The 15,523-nt window shown below is 37.3% G+C and overlaps 1 protein-coding gene across 9 annotated transcripts in view; it reads right to left on the bottom strand.

Moving 5' to 3' along the window:
- The window catches only part of STS (steroid sulfatase), a 109,856-nt gene that overhangs the window by 83,137 nt on the left and 11,196 nt on the right, over positions 1–15,523 (bottom strand). For 2 of the 9 annotated variants that reach the window (XM_048328625.1, XM_048328635.1), the window contains 3 exons: positions 14,127–14,238; positions 4,021–4,165; positions 1,519–1,671 (listed from right to left, as the gene is read on the bottom strand). In XM_048328625.1, coding sequence (XP_048184582.1) covers positions 1,519–1,671; positions 4,021–4,058 — 191 coding nt within the window. In that variant the 5' untranslated portion in view covers positions 4,059–4,165; positions 14,127–14,238. Of the gene's footprint in view, positions 1–1,518; positions 1,672–4,020; positions 4,166–9,279; positions 9,388–13,302; positions 13,565–13,607; positions 13,708–14,126; positions 14,239–14,952; positions 15,056–15,523 lie in introns of those variants that run through there. The other 7 variants (XM_048328663.1, XM_048328671.1, XM_048328644.1 and 4 more) reach the window with 6 other exon arrangements.

Here is a 15,523-nt window from a genome sequence, read left to right as displayed (position 1 = left end):
ACATAAGGTGTCAATACTGAAGAGAGACAATGTGACATTGCGGCAAACATCTTTTTCCCCACTTTCATCTATTCTTCATGACCAGTGCTAAACTGCAACATGTGGACATATAGTATTTTAACCCTTTTTAATGTGTTCCCTGACCAGAACTGTAGTTTTACAACCTTTTTGCTTCAGTAATGAGGGCAAGAGAGACTAGAGAAAGGTTGTGCTTCCTTACTCCCTACTTGGTGTCTCTTCTGTCTCTACCCAGCAAAAGCTTTTTGGGGTAGGGATAATGTTGTGTGGTTCTATCAGCTATTAGAAGAAATTCAAATGATTATGACTCTGTGTTATGCTCTATATTAACAATATCTACATGTCTGACATGATTATGTCTGCTGTATTAGACCCAGGGGCACAACCAAGCTTCCATATCTGCATGGGAAAGTTGTCTGTGACCTGGCTCATCATGCAGATTAAAATTGGTTCCTGCAGGAAAAAATCCTGTATCCTTGGTTCTACAGATAAAAATTACTAATGCAGACTGGCCAGGAGCTGCAGCATGCTCTAATAGCTCTCTGACCCTGGAGATTAATGACCGTGACCTCAAGGCACACCAGTGCTCCCATCATCTAAGTCTGAATAATCAGAAACATTAATTTTCCAATGGACTTACTTTCTATCTGTCACGTCACCTACTGATAACAATCAGTAAGATGAAAATTCATCGTATTCCAAAAATCTAATTCTGAATTCTCCCAGCAGAGAATATAGATCTTGGAGTCGTTCTGGTGCCTGAGAGGGGAGTGATCCAAGCATCAGTGTTGTATATGTTTTTCCCCGTTAAAAACCCGAAGCTGTAACTTGATTTTTTTTTTCTTTAAGAAGATTTTACTTCTAACTAACATCAGCAGGAACAAGAGCATTTAAAGTTTGACAGAATAGTGCTTTTAGTCTGCTTTTATTCAACTTTGCCAAAGACTTTGCACCACTGAAACACAATGGCTAGATATCACTTGCTCTGTTTACACAACCATCACATCTAAGCTGGTAGCAAGAAACATCCTGCGGCACACTGATACATTATTCAAGTATATTAGCATTCGTTTTAATTAATATAGTGACTACTGTATGAAGATAAATTAAGGACATATCAGCTCTTTATTTGCAATTAGTTAACAACAAGCTTGTCCCAAATCATGAGTGCTTCAAAATATGTTTAATTCATAGTACTTGTGTCATATATATTTTAGAAGAAAATTGTTGATTATATTTTACTTCTCTAGAGCTATCCTTATTTGGTTGGTTCCTCAATCCCCTGTTTATAATGCAGCTTTTCACCAGGATAAATGCATTAGCTAAGTCTTTGGTCAAAAAAAGAAAATAAAGATTGAATACTCTAATCTCTGGAAAACTTATTAACTTTGGTTACTCAGAAAAAAACAATCAAACCTCTGAACGTCCTGGCATTTTTAATTTTACAAATCCATTGAAAACTAAATATAAAGCTATGACTCTGCCAAAATACCATCCTACCTTAATGTTCTGTTCCCATAACATCCCAGGTCTCCAATACCAAGATCATCAGCCATCAGTAATATGATATTGGGCTTTGAAAGACTGTGTGTTTTGACACTGTTTATGGTACACTGGCAAATTATTAGAAGTAAGAGGAGGGCCATCTTCTTCCTGGTGTGTAAGAACAGGTGGAAAATATGATAAATAGACTGTTAATCTAATTTGTTCTTACTAGTACACTTTGCATAGTAAAACGAAAAAAGAAATATTGCATACTTTTAGTTGGCTTTTTTTTCTTGAGAGTTTTTAAAAACATTTTCTCTCTCATACTTCTTAAAAACAAAAATGGATTTTTTAGTATATGGCTAATTTTTCCTTCTACTCCTTTACACAGATAAAGCCTTTAAATAAAGAGAAATAAAGAACTAGGTACAACCTCAGTGGCAATTTTGCATACACACATGCACTATACATCCATAAATCATAAGAGTTAACAGTGCTTGGGTATTTTTTGTTGGTTGTTTTTTGTTTTTTTGGTTTTGCTTTTTTTTTCATTGTTTGTTTTTTGAGTGTGGGGGTTTTTTTGCTTGTTCTTTTTTTGTTTTTTGTTTTTTCTGGCTACAAATGTGATTTCAGGAACACAGAATCTGAAATCATTTAGGACCAAAACCTCCAAGGCTCACTGCAGAAAAAATAAGTTAATCAATTCCAATAGTGAAGTAAATGACTGAATTTCTCTTCAACAATGGGGAAAAAAAATCCAGCAGAAGTTTCTGGAAAGGAATAAACATTATGGAAAAGAGGGTGAAGAGATGTACTATGAAATTATTGTAAGCAGTTTTTAAGAAAAGGCTCTTCACAAACATTATAAATATCAGGGTCTATAGCAAAATCAATTAAAAATATTTGATATAATATCACAATGTTCTACAAACAATGCTCATGCCATATCGAACCTTAAAGAGGAAGAAGGATGTATTCTACACAACACAACATATACTTTTATAGTAAAAGAGAGTATTTGAAGATGTACATGCTACGAATGCTATTTTACCTAAATCAGAACTTGTCATATCTCTGTTTTAAACTGCACTGACCATGCCCTGGCTGAAACTGAGTGCCTTTAGGGTAATGGACTGTGCCAGGCATGCACATCAAAAAGAAGAGAGACTCTCTTTTTTGTCTAGTAAGACTCCAGTCTTTTCTGGATGCAGGCAGCCTTTTTCAAATGCAGGCAAAGCATCAGTCACACCTGCACGCTGCATTATTCTGGGACAAGAAGTAAAGTGGAAGAAACCAGAAATGCAGAAATTTGTAAATGAAAGAGTAGAAGAAAGAGATAGAGACAAAAATTTCCAGAGAGAATGGGGATAGCAGGTCAAGAAAGAAAAATCTTGTCAATCAATGAGTTATGGTAGATAAAAGTAACTGGAGAGAAGATAAAGAAGTCAAAACTGAAAGAGCAGGTACAAAGAGACTAGACATCAAGGGAGACATTCACAAATCAGTGAGGTGGGTAAAGGTATTTGTAGAGAAGACAAAATAGGCAGAAGTAGAAGAGTTTACTCTGACTTTAATAGCAAGAATGGAAGTTGAGAACCAGCTGGAATGAGAATTGCAGGCAGAAATGAGGAGAAATAGAGGAATAAAGAAACTGGAAGGGATGACAGTAAATAGGAAAACAAAACTGAGGAACAGAGGTGAGAGAGAACTGGGAATGTCTGGGAGGAAAGCGCTGAGGAGTTATGATTAAGGTCAATGAAGAGAACTGATTGGAAAGAACCTGGGAAGATAAGATTTGGGACTAATATAAGTGAGAAGAGATCAAAATAGTAGGGATCAACAAACACAGACTGGGACTTCTGATTCCCAAACTCATTATTGCTATTCTGTCAGAAAGTATAGGTGCAAAGAGGACTCTAACTCTTTTAGTGCCTGTTCACATATAGATAAAACACTAGTAAGTATATTAGTTATTTTTTACTGCTTAAGGTACACTTTATAAACACTTTGGTGACAATAGTTCTGGCTTAGACTTCAGCCAGCAGCACATAAAGACCCCAGTGTTATCACTGCAGTATATCATTATCTTGTTTATCCCATGGGAAGCAATATACTTCATTTCAGACATGGAAAATAAATACACAAATAGTAAGATTAAAACTGTACATGTATTTCTGTATAGGATGCATCTAACTCATCCTCCATCAAATAACCATACTAATGAAGCTGTGTAGTCCCTACCATGGTGCAGATCTACCTTTCTTCCCTGAAAGGATAAACAAACATGATTTGCTTCCCATGCATTCCAAGAGAACAATTAACACTCAAATTGACCCAAGAGGACAAGAACAACCTGCTGCCAGATCTTATGTTTCTACCCCACTGTTCAGGCTGCAAAGGTCTCAAAGGCCAATGGCAATGGGCATTTTGAAAAAGAAGACAATATATGTTGGTGACATTATGTAGAGAGTTGCATGGATGCTTGCAAGGAGTGCAGAAGGTAGCCTCATTTATTACCTCCATTTCTCATTTTGTAAATCAGCCAGATGTAGCATTATTGAAGGTTGTCTGATACAATACTGCTGGATACTTCTCCACTCTGATGTAGTATCTGTAGATACTCTCACACATTGAGCTATTTGCCTTCACCTGATATCATCACCTGAAGTGAAATCCACAAGAAAACAGGAAAAAAAATAATCCAAACAACTATGATTTCTCTGGTGTACTCCTTCTGCAGCAGATTTTCATGTGTCTTGAAAGGATGTGCATAGAAAGCAAGAAAAATCAGATGGATGAAATTGAGTGGAACAGACAACAGCAAAGAAATTCAAAGGAGCTATGAGCAAAGGATGTGAGCAGAATGAAGCTCTGAGAATGCTGAGGGCTGTCTGTACCACACCAGGTTTTCTCCTGGTGAAAACACAGCCATGTGTAGACCTAACATGAAAATGGTAACACCAAATCAGATGAAGCTTCCAGCTAACTAATGTTTCCTCGCTGTCCAGAGCCAACTCAAATGCTTAAGGAAAGATTGAAAAAAACTTAGCAAAAAAATTCTTTTACTAGCACATCCTTCTAGCTTTTGGCAGCCGGCATTAAAGGAATTTTGGAGAGGAGAACATTGTAATGAATATCTCTCCATGGACCTTTTAACCTTCATGGATTTGTTATAGTCTATTTTGAATCAATTAACTTTGTTTTGGTTTGGTTTTTTGCATTGAACCAATTTGATTTAATTTTTTTACTTCCGTAACACTCTTTAGATGCTCCTTCAGTAGGTGTTAGCTTTGAAGGCTTGTGTTTCACATTCATGTGGCAACATTTTTCCGGTTTTTTTGCATGTAGGGCACGTAAGTGCAAGTTTTAACCTCTGCTTCATTTTCCCCATGATATAATACAACTAAAAGTAGCTTCTTCCTTTCTAAGGTGGCTGCTAAGCTGATTAGATTCAAGAGGTGCTTAATCTCCTACAACAATAGCCATGTAAGAATTTGTGTTTCACATATCCTATTTGAACCTACAATAATCACTGTATGGGAACACATAGAAATGCATACATACACACACAGACGTTGATGTGTACATACACATGTATGTGGGGGCATATACACGTCCTACTTTTTCTACGTATCTCCAAATTGTAATTTTGGGATTCTAATATATATTTTCTATTAGCATTAAGAAACCCCAAAGTATAAATATGCAAGAACAAATGAATGAAAGAAAAGCCCCAGACAGACACAATCCACTATTTCTTGATATTTCACATGGATTTACCAAACACTTCTTTTAAGTTTTAATTTTCTTCATTAAAAAATGCTGGTCAAAGAGTTGTCTTTTTTTTTTTTCGTCCGGATAACTGACTCAAGATATGGTTGTCAAAGAATCATAGAATATCCTAAGTTGGCAGCCTACAAGCATCATCAAAGTCCAACTCCTGGTCCTGCACAGGACCATCCCCAAGAGTCACACCATCTGCCCAAGAGCATTGTCCAAACACTTGCTGAACTCTGTCAGACTTCGTGCTGTGACCACTTCTTTGGGAGCCTGTTCCAGCGCCCAACCACCCTCTGGGTGAAGAACCTTTTCTAATATCCAACCTAAACCTCCCCTGACACAATTTCAGGCCTGTCCCGCAGGTCCTGTCACTGGTCACCACAGAGAAGGGATCAGTGCCTGCCCCTCTGCTTCCCCTCACGAGGAAGTTGTAACTGCAGTGAGGTCTCCCCTCAGTCTCCTCCAGGCTGAACAGACCAAATGAGCTCAGCTGCTCCTCACACGGCTTCCCCTCAAGGCCCTTCACCATCTTTGTTGCCCTCCTTTGGACACTTTCTAGTAGTTTAATGTCTTCCTTATATTGTGGCACCCAAAACTGCTCCCAGCACTCGAGGTGAAGCCACCCCAGTGCAGAGCAGAGCAGGACAATCCCCTTGCTTGCCCAGTGGGCGATGCTGTGCCCGATGCTCCCCAGGACAGGGCTGGCCCTCCTGGCTGCCCGGGCACTGCTGACTCGTGTTCAACTTGCCATTGACCAGGACCTCCAAGTCCCTTTCCGTAGCACTGCTTTCCAGCCTCTCATTCCCCAGTCTGTACATCCAGGGTTACCTCATCTGAGGTGCAGAATCCAGCACCTGCCCTTGTTGAACTTCATATGGTTGGTGATAGAGCCAGCCCTCTAATTTCTTGAGGTCTCTCTGCAGGGCTTCTCTGCCTTCGAGAGAGTGAACAGCTCCTCCCAATTTAGCACCATTGGCAAGCTTACTTAGTATACTTTCCGGTCCTGCATTGTTTATGAAGATGTTTAAGAGCACTGGGCCTAAGATGGAGCCCTGTGGAACCCCACTAGTGACAGGTCGCCAGTCTGATGTCACCCCATTCACTGTAACCCTTTGCACCTGACCCATAGGCCAGCTGCTCAACCAATACATGATGTGTTTATCCAGCTGTGTGCTGGATAATCCTTATCCGACTACTACAGACACATGCATCTTTACAAGAACAATTATATGAAAGTCTTTCAAACATCTCTTCTCAACTGAATCATCTCAGCATTTTTATTAACTTTGATTAAGCAATTTATCTGTAAACTACTCTTTTAATGTAACAGAACCCTTTGGGAAAATGCTTAATATACTTTACCCTTGCAGGTATAGTATTTCTGATGAAATAAGCAACATTTAAAGATACTGATCTCATTAAAAAATGTGCTATCCTTAAGCAGTATGCAAAAAAAGAAAAAAAATTACCTTGCTTTACTGAATGCTAGAACTCAAAAAATTTCTCTAAGAGCCATAAAAAATCACAGTGTAAACAAACTAGAGACAACCCTGCCCTCCATAAGATTCTGAAACAAGGAAATTCTTCAGCTTAGTGAGAAACAAAAAAAAAGAGTAAGCTTTTAAATTTTAAGAAATGGAAAAGTGAAATTATGTACAATTGATAATTTGCTGGTATCAGTTTAAGATTTTCTAAAATCTCTCAATTAATTCCTCTCTTACAAGTTGATAATATCTGCTGAATCTTTGATGTCATATAACTGCTTTTCTGAATTTTTTCCTTATATGTCAGTATGCATCTTAACTATATATATATATGAAAATCTGTATTTAACTAATTAAAAGTTGTCTCATTGAAAGACAGAAATTTCACTTGATGCAAACTGGGGAAAAACATTAGAACAAACAATCATGTTTCTTAAGTGCAATTAATTACTGGATCTGAATTAAATAGAGATGAAGCCACAGAGCCCCTTAACAGACCTAAGTTTAGTTTAGGTATCTTTTTAAAATGGTCTCTCAAGAATTTTCTACTTTTGTCTCAACTAAGTTACAGAACTTAACAGCAGTACTAATAAATAATAGACATTATTTCTGGTAGCAAATTATAACCTGAATGGAATAAAATATAATCGTTTGTGATATAATATCATTATTTTATTTGTAATAAAAATCCTGTATAATTAGATACACATATTAGAGCACATACATTTTTTACGCCGCTACTGTTTCACAATATTCCCCATTAGCCAAACGCTCACTAAAAAGTTTATTTTGATTATGGGCTCTGATCAGCAACATAAGAGAGATCCTGGAGATAAAACAGGTAGTCATCTTATTTGCCAGTTATGTACCATCCTCAGAAAGAAAAATCTTTTCACAAAAAAAAAAAAAATAGCTAATAATGAGTAACTAACTACTGTGACTATGTCATTTCACTTCCTGGAGACCAGATGTAAGTACTCAAAACAATCAAAAGAAATCTTTTTTATATTCTTTGAGGGCTTAGCTAAACTCATCCGTGATATTTAGCTTACTTAATAGTTTTGAAAGATGTTGAATCAGGGTTTTTTTAATATACGCAGATGTTGACTGAAATCACTATTTTTGACACTGCCTTTTTCAAGAGTGTCAAATGGACATGAGGAAGGACTTATGTGCCTAAAATTTTGCACTTTAGTGTTATGCAAGCAGATAAGGACTGTGGATTTCTGCAAGACTGTGACTCTTACACATGGAATTAACAGTTTGGTTACACCCATATCAACTGGACAACACAGAAACCACAGCTTCATCTCACTGACTGGTTACAAACTCTTCACCTTTGCCTAACTACAGCCAAACTAGTCTCCTTTGAGTTTCCATTCATATTCATTGCAGTGTTTTAAAAAATGTTTAAATAAAAGTTCTAATTACAACTAATATTGGACTAAAAGACTCAACTCCACCAATACACTGCTTTCACAGGGACAGTGCACAGGTCTGAAGGTTGGTATTTAAGTCCTGCTGTAAGTCGCTGAAGGGACAGTAACACAAATAACCAACCACTTAACACTGAATTTTATTTTCCTTCAATTTGAAAGCAGTTTCTAAATCCTTTTCACTGAAATGGTAGCCTTTGAAAGCCTATGAGTAGAAAACATGAAACCTAACAGAAAAAAGCCCCAAACAACTCAACCCCAACCAAAACCCACCTCTCTCCCCTGAGTTACTTAGTGGAATCCTCTGGAGTCTGTCAAGATCAAAGCTTTGGATTTTATAACACCATATTCCTCTACCCACCATCACTTTTTTAGACAGAGTGGTTTACCAGAGAAAATTGCAGGGAAATGGCCAGTTAATTTTTCTTTGCTACACAAAGCTAGCAAGGAACACATCAATAAAATGACCCAGCATGTTATGCTATTTCCAAAACGATTATTCATTTAAAGAAAAAAGGCATTTGAATTAGTTTGTTCTTAAAGTGTTATCATTTTTATACCAGTTCTATTGTTATTTATACTTTCATTATGATAACACGTAAGAACTCTCAATACTGCTGATTGTACCAGATAGAAAAATTAAGAAAAGGCTGAATTCAACCAATACTGATTTAGCCCATGTAGAATTTAAGTACCTATATGGCCCATAACAAATAGGCACTCATAGTGCAAACCAATCCATGTGAATGTATTCATCTTTAAATTAGGCATTTAGTCTGAGCTAATTATCTAAGCTTTCTTTTTAATTAAGAGGAAGATACAGGCACCTTAAGAGTTTCTTCTTAAGACTGGTATAATAAAATGGTGGAAGGGATGCTCATGACCTTTCTTCCACAGACTAGAAAGTCTTAACACCTAGTTTAGACTAGATTTATACAAAAGGAATAGTTACATGAAATAAATTCCACCCTGATGATGGGTTGCCTGTATGCTCTCAGCATGAAATATGAAAAAAATCCCCTTTTTGTAATAAACAAACATGACATTTTTCAATTAGTATGATGTGCTCTACCAACTTTAGTGGTGTAACAGTTTCTTAGTCTGTGAGGAGTAATTCCTACTACAACTCTAAGAACTAGGGACAAGTCCTCATGAGTATTAGTAGCAAAATTTTTCTCCAAGGGATGCTTTTAAGTACTTTTCCTTTCCAGACTGCATGGCAATATGAAGAATATTCCATCTTAAATATTTTATTCTTTCATTACTCTGAAACAAAACAGACAAGAATGATCCATCCAACAGCAATGATTATTTTATAGGAATACTGGTAATTCTCTAATTGAAGTCAGCTATAGCCAATATATGTTTAGGCTACCATCACAAGTCTGATTGGAAAAATAAACTTTATTTTGACATAGTTCTGAAAGAACAGAATTTATTCAAGCTGGATGATGTATCAAGGAAGCTCTTGTCAGAGGTGACCAGCCAACAGACTGTAAGCTCAGCCTGTCTACTCCCTGCCTACTTTCCTATGTGCTGCACACACAAGGCAACCAAAACAGCCTGTTACTGGCCAGTGATCGCTAGATCCTGTTACTTTCCCTCGCGAGGTCCTTGTCACAGAAGAAAAATCACTTCAGTTCCTGATAAATAAGAAGAAGTCTGTTACTGTCCATGGGCACTGTTCAGCAATTCACATGGATAGCGAACATTTTGGTCATGACACCACTCACATGTATAAGCATCCTACATGTTCTCCTGACCCCCATCACACCATGGGAAATTCATTCATTCTAAGCATGGAACAGTGATGCACATGTTTGTTCTGTCACATAAGAGGTAGAAGAACAGGTAGGTTGTTTTGGCAGCAGAAGGGCACTCCAGGGGATGCCTCTGTGAGAACAGACCAGGGGCTGCTCTGTGCTGAACACAGTCAGTACCCACCAGCTCTGCAATGGACCCACTGCAGGTCACAGCTGAGCCCATCAGCCAAGCTGGTGGCACTTCAGGGAAATGTATTTAAGAAAGTGCAAAAATACTGGGAGGGGGGGAGGAACAGAGCCAGAAGGGCTGTGAGGAGCAGAGGGAGAGGAGGAAGAGGAGGAAACAACAGAAAGGCCAGAGCAGTAAGAAGTGTCCCACACTGGATCAGGAATGTGCCTAAAGGTACTGTGGTCTGTGGAGCAACAAGGAATGGCAGAGGGAAACAGCCAAGCAGTGACTTCAGCCTTGTGTGCCACCCAGTGCCTCCCTGAAGGGACTGTGCACAACCTGCAGCAGTAACACAGCAGGAGGAGATGTCTGGAGTGAAGATATGGAGACTAGGAAAGTGAAAGAGAGGAAGCTGAGCCTGGGAAAGTGGGAGGAAAACTGTTATTCCTGCAAGATTAAATATTTGTCCCTTTTTTTGTTTTGTTTTGTTTCCCAATACTCCAACCAATTAAATATTTATGCTACCTATCAATAAATTAAGTTGTATTCCCCAAGTGGTTTTTCCTATGACAGTGATTTTTCTGTCTTTATTTCACCACCATTTTTCTCTCGCATTCCTACCAATTTTTCCCCATATCCCTGGGGAAGGAAGGAAGTGAGCGAGCAGCTGTGTGAGTTCTTGGCTGTTAGCCAGGGCCAACCCACCACATTTCAAATTAAAAGGAATAAATGGATCCAATGACAAATTACTTTCATTGGTTACCCGTAGCCAAAAATTTCTTTGCTGTTATTGAATCCATCTAGATTCTAAAAGTGAACTTTTACCAGGGAGAGAAATGGCAAAGCTTAAGCAAAAAATAACTCGACACCAACTGACTTATGGTGTTGCTGCTATAAGCAAGAGGCTCACAGGACATACAAAAACAGCTTCTCCTTCCTCTTACTTTGCATGGGTAAGAGACATTAAAAATAAACAAGTAGTGGCTTATTAAAGACCAAGCTCCTTCCTTACAGTTTCTAAAACCGGAAAAACTGGTTTATGTTACTTTTGTCCTACAACTAATATTCATGGAATGGCATCCTCATTCTGCAAATAGTTATGAATGAAATTGTTTGGAATTTTTTTGACAAAATTCTTTCTAGAAGGAAAAAAAAAGTGGTTTTAAACCAAAAAACGTTTTTTCTTTTTTAAATGAGGCAATTAAAAAATGACATTGTTCTCCCTTACTTTTAAACATTAAAAATAGCCTGTTTGGCATTTACAAGGTGAAAACAAACCACTTTTTTGTTCTTTTGGGCTGGGAGATATTTTTACTGCATTATTTTGACTTGAGTTAAAAGATTAACTCTCAAATTACCCAATTCTTAGGATCTAATGCAAAATTAAAACAAAGATAATAGCTTTATCAATTCAGCATTTCTATTTTTCCCCACAAATAACATAATGAAAAAAGAGCTTCAGAAAAGGGGGAGTGAGGGGGGGGACAGGAGGAAGTAAGATGGTAAATAATTTTCTAGCCACATTTAATGAAGAGATACTCCAGTAACATTAATCACTAAACAACAAAAGCATGAAACAAAGCTTAAAAATAAAATAGAATCATTGCAAAACAAAATTGAAAACAATATGTAAGGAACATGAAATTAGGAGGTCTTACAAACCAGGAAAATGCTTACCCTAGAAAGAACATTTATACAATTAGGAAAAGAAGGACGATGAGCTGCACAGTGGCTATATAGCAGCTTGATTGGAAACTACACAGATCAGAGTCTGCTAAAAAGTGCGCCAGACAAAGGGCAAAGACATTTACAAAACAAGACATACACATTAACCTGTATCCTAATTCCAAAGATTTGATCATTTACTAATTTCAATAATCCTATAAAAGAATAACTGACTTTCCCATCAATAAAAAAAAATTGTGACTATACTTACCTTGGCAAAATATTTGAGGGATAGACTTTAAACAGCATAGGATTAGGTAAAAATTAAAATGAATATCTTAAAATTAAGGATACTTGAAACAGTAAATAATTTTAAGACTAAAAATATATGTCTACAGTACAAGAAGAGGCTAAGTGGATCCTTAGAGACAGACAGAAAATAAAAATACCTGAACAAACAGTGTAGAAATGCATATATTGTATTACAACAATATAGGAAAAACAGCAATGTAAGCCAGAGGTATCCAGGTTTGTTCTGCCCTGTGTAAGTAGAAAACTCTTGCTACTTCCCTTCCTTCCTTCCCTCCCTTCTTTTTCTCTAGTTCTATACTCCTTGCTTTAATAGGAACTCTATGAAACTTGCAAATTCTTGTTGCTAAAACAGAACCGCATTTTTTTGCACGTAGGCGCTGAGGCAAAATCCCAACATGACAACATGAAAATTATAATTAGCTCAAAACTATAGCGGTTAATTTCATTTTCACTTTATTTTGCATGACATTTTAAGATCATAAATAAATCTAAAAAGTATTCAGCATTTTTCTATTTTCTTATGGCACACCTTTTCTTGTGGTACAACAGAATTAGCTTCCATTTAACATTTGAAAGTTTCTCAGTAATAGCTCCAGGGGTCTCATTATCTTTTGGCTTGGACTGGAGCATGCTGCCAGTATTTCTGAAGCAAATAATATGCTTTTCCAATTGTATGAGAATGTTTTTAAATAAGATTTTAGGAAAGGATGTTTTCCTTTGCTTTGTGCCTTTAGGTACAACACAACCTTATGTTTTTAAAGGATGGATTCTGTTCATCACTGAGACAGAACATATCAATTCTTCTGTCAAAATGCATTTTTTCAGGACAATAGTTTACTGCTATTATTAGACAACTGCTATACTAGACAACATACCCAGTCATCTATTATAATAATATAGGATCTGGAGATGGGAGATGTGATGCTAAGAGTTACTCTCTTGTAAGTGACTAATTGTAAGAACTTCTAATTTTCTTCATCATAATAGTCAGTTCTGTCAGCAGTGCAGAATATAAACAATACCAGAGAAAAACAGATCTGTTTGAGCTCTGTACCCTAAGATTTCCTTACGAGTTTGGCTGATCAACTGATTCTTTAGCATGGTAGACAAAAAGAAGAGGCCATTTTTGCACCAAATTTGAAACATTTGTCCAGGATGCAAAAAAATCCAAAATCAGTTTCACTGCATACCTGAAGCTGTTCAAACTTGTATCTTCACAGTCCAGAGTGCCATAGGCACAATTCTTGTTAAGCACTTCTTAAAAAGCAATCTCAATTGTCCTGTAGTCCTCCTACTCTCCACTAAACTTCTCACCTAAACTAATTTTTTTTCATTCCTCCTCATCCACAGTCTTCCACTCATACAATCAAGAAGCCACTCCACAAACTCTTCTGCAAGCCTAATCTTTCTAAACCATGCCCTACCCTATTTCAAATTCCTTCTTACTCAAGAATCTCCTATCAATGTGCCATCGATGTAAACTGAGGCTGAATACCTTTTGAATGCAGTGGCTCAACTCCTCCAAATCTGCTTGCCCAGGTGCTGCTATTGTCACTGCCTCTCTAGCACTAGTCACTGCTCAGTGCTGCTGTGCCTCGCTGCCTGCCTCCTCCACGACTTCCCTCAACACAGGCTCCCACGGGCCAGCAGTACACAGTGCTCCCTATTGGTGACTGGGGCTCTCCCTGTGTTAGCGCAGCCTCAGCTGTTGGTCTGACAGGGCTTTAGCACAGATCGTACTAAAATCCACCTACAGAGCATCCTAAGGGAAAAAGCAAAATACATGTTTGTGAGAAAACAGGATGTGTGGAATACATATTATTAATGAGTCATTACAAAATTGCATAGCAAGCAATATGTATGGTCTGATTCTGTTCCACCACTTGTTTTGGTTATATAGGCTTCTCCTCTTTCATCTTCCTCCTTCTTGTCTCAGTATGGTTGCTCAAATGCAGGTTTTTTTGTTTAAGCCTGGCAGATACAACCTATCCAGAAGTTATGTTTTTTTCCTTACCGTTTCCCTTTCTCTATTACTCCTTGCCATTCTCCTCCATCTCAGTGTTTCCTCTTGCAGATACAGTCCCCTCAGTAGCTGTGTTTACTCCCAGTTTGCAAGTTGAATGGGGCTGAGGTTACAAAAGAAAATATTAGACTTATTTAATATCCCTTTAAAAGTTACAGTCAGGTCTTGCAGGCTTCCACCTTTGAATTGGACTTTGTCAGATTACATACACTGCACATGAACCAGAGTCACTTCAAAACTACAAGCTTATATCAGAACCGACCCCCCTCCAAAACAATTTAACAGTTCATTTCCATCTGATCTTTGAAACAGACTCCATAATCAAAATTACATACACTTTTAACATTACTTTTTAAACAACCAGAGCTTAAGTGCTAAGAAAAAAACTTCTGTGGCACAGCTGGAAAATCTTCTAGTTCATAAAGACCCTGCTTTCTATTTTCTTCAAAATGCTTTCACAATTCAAGTAATTCTTATGCTCTTTTTAATCTGTTCAAGGTAGGGAATGTTCTACTCCATTGCAGTACGTGATAAAGTGCATTCTGTTACAAAATAACTTGCCACTATAGTTGATAGTATCTTATAGACATGAGTATATGGTTTAAGCAATCTCTTTTTCATTCTAAAAAACGCACTGTATTAAGTTAATGCAGAAAAGACAACACTAAATATGTTATTATTTCTCATAATTGCTAACTTCCTGCCATGAAGAATTTATTTGAGCTGTGAAAGAATATGAACTCCAACTACACATTACCCCAATTTACAATTAAACTATATATAAATGACAGACTTTGGGGCAGAAAGGGTGTTTTACCTTGCAGAATGGAATTGTTTCAGCTTTTGCCTCTTGTTTTCAAACAAGATGGCTGTGGACTTATCAGTATATGGGTACAAAGTCCAGTCATGTAAACTGAAACAGAAGGGTGGAGAGGAAGAACGATAACACTGAAAAATATAACTCATACAAGACTGACAGGATTTCTTGGTAAGACTCTGCTTCACTAGTACAAAACAATCTCAGCATATTCTCATAATGGATATATATCCATAAACCTAACCAAGGTGCTTGTTTTAGCTTGTTACTGAAGACCTCCCGCTAGACTTTTTCGTGAATTAGCACTATATTTTTGGAAAACAAAGGCTGTGCCAGAATCTCAGGTACATTTCTGCCTTCTGTACACATGGGAAGCATTCCTACAGGATATCTACATAGCAACTTTGGACAAACTGCTGCACTGAAACACCTTTTAAAGTATAATTTCAGATCAGTGTTTTTTCAAACTTTTCCATTGGAGGCATAGAATATTTAGAGATTATCTTTTTATAAATACCATACGCTATAGCCCAAACTAGTTTGTTTAATATGCATTGTCTTAGAACCTATA

This window comes from Corvus hawaiiensis, chromosome 2 (assembly GCF_020740725.1).
Source record: "Corvus hawaiiensis isolate bCorHaw1 chromosome 2, bCorHaw1.pri.cur, whole genome shotgun sequence".
NCBI lineage: Eukaryota > Metazoa > Chordata > Aves > Passeriformes > Corvidae > Corvus > Corvus hawaiiensis.
The sequence above is the reverse complement of the archived record's forward strand: the minus strand, read 5'-3'. Positions and strand labels throughout refer to the sequence as shown.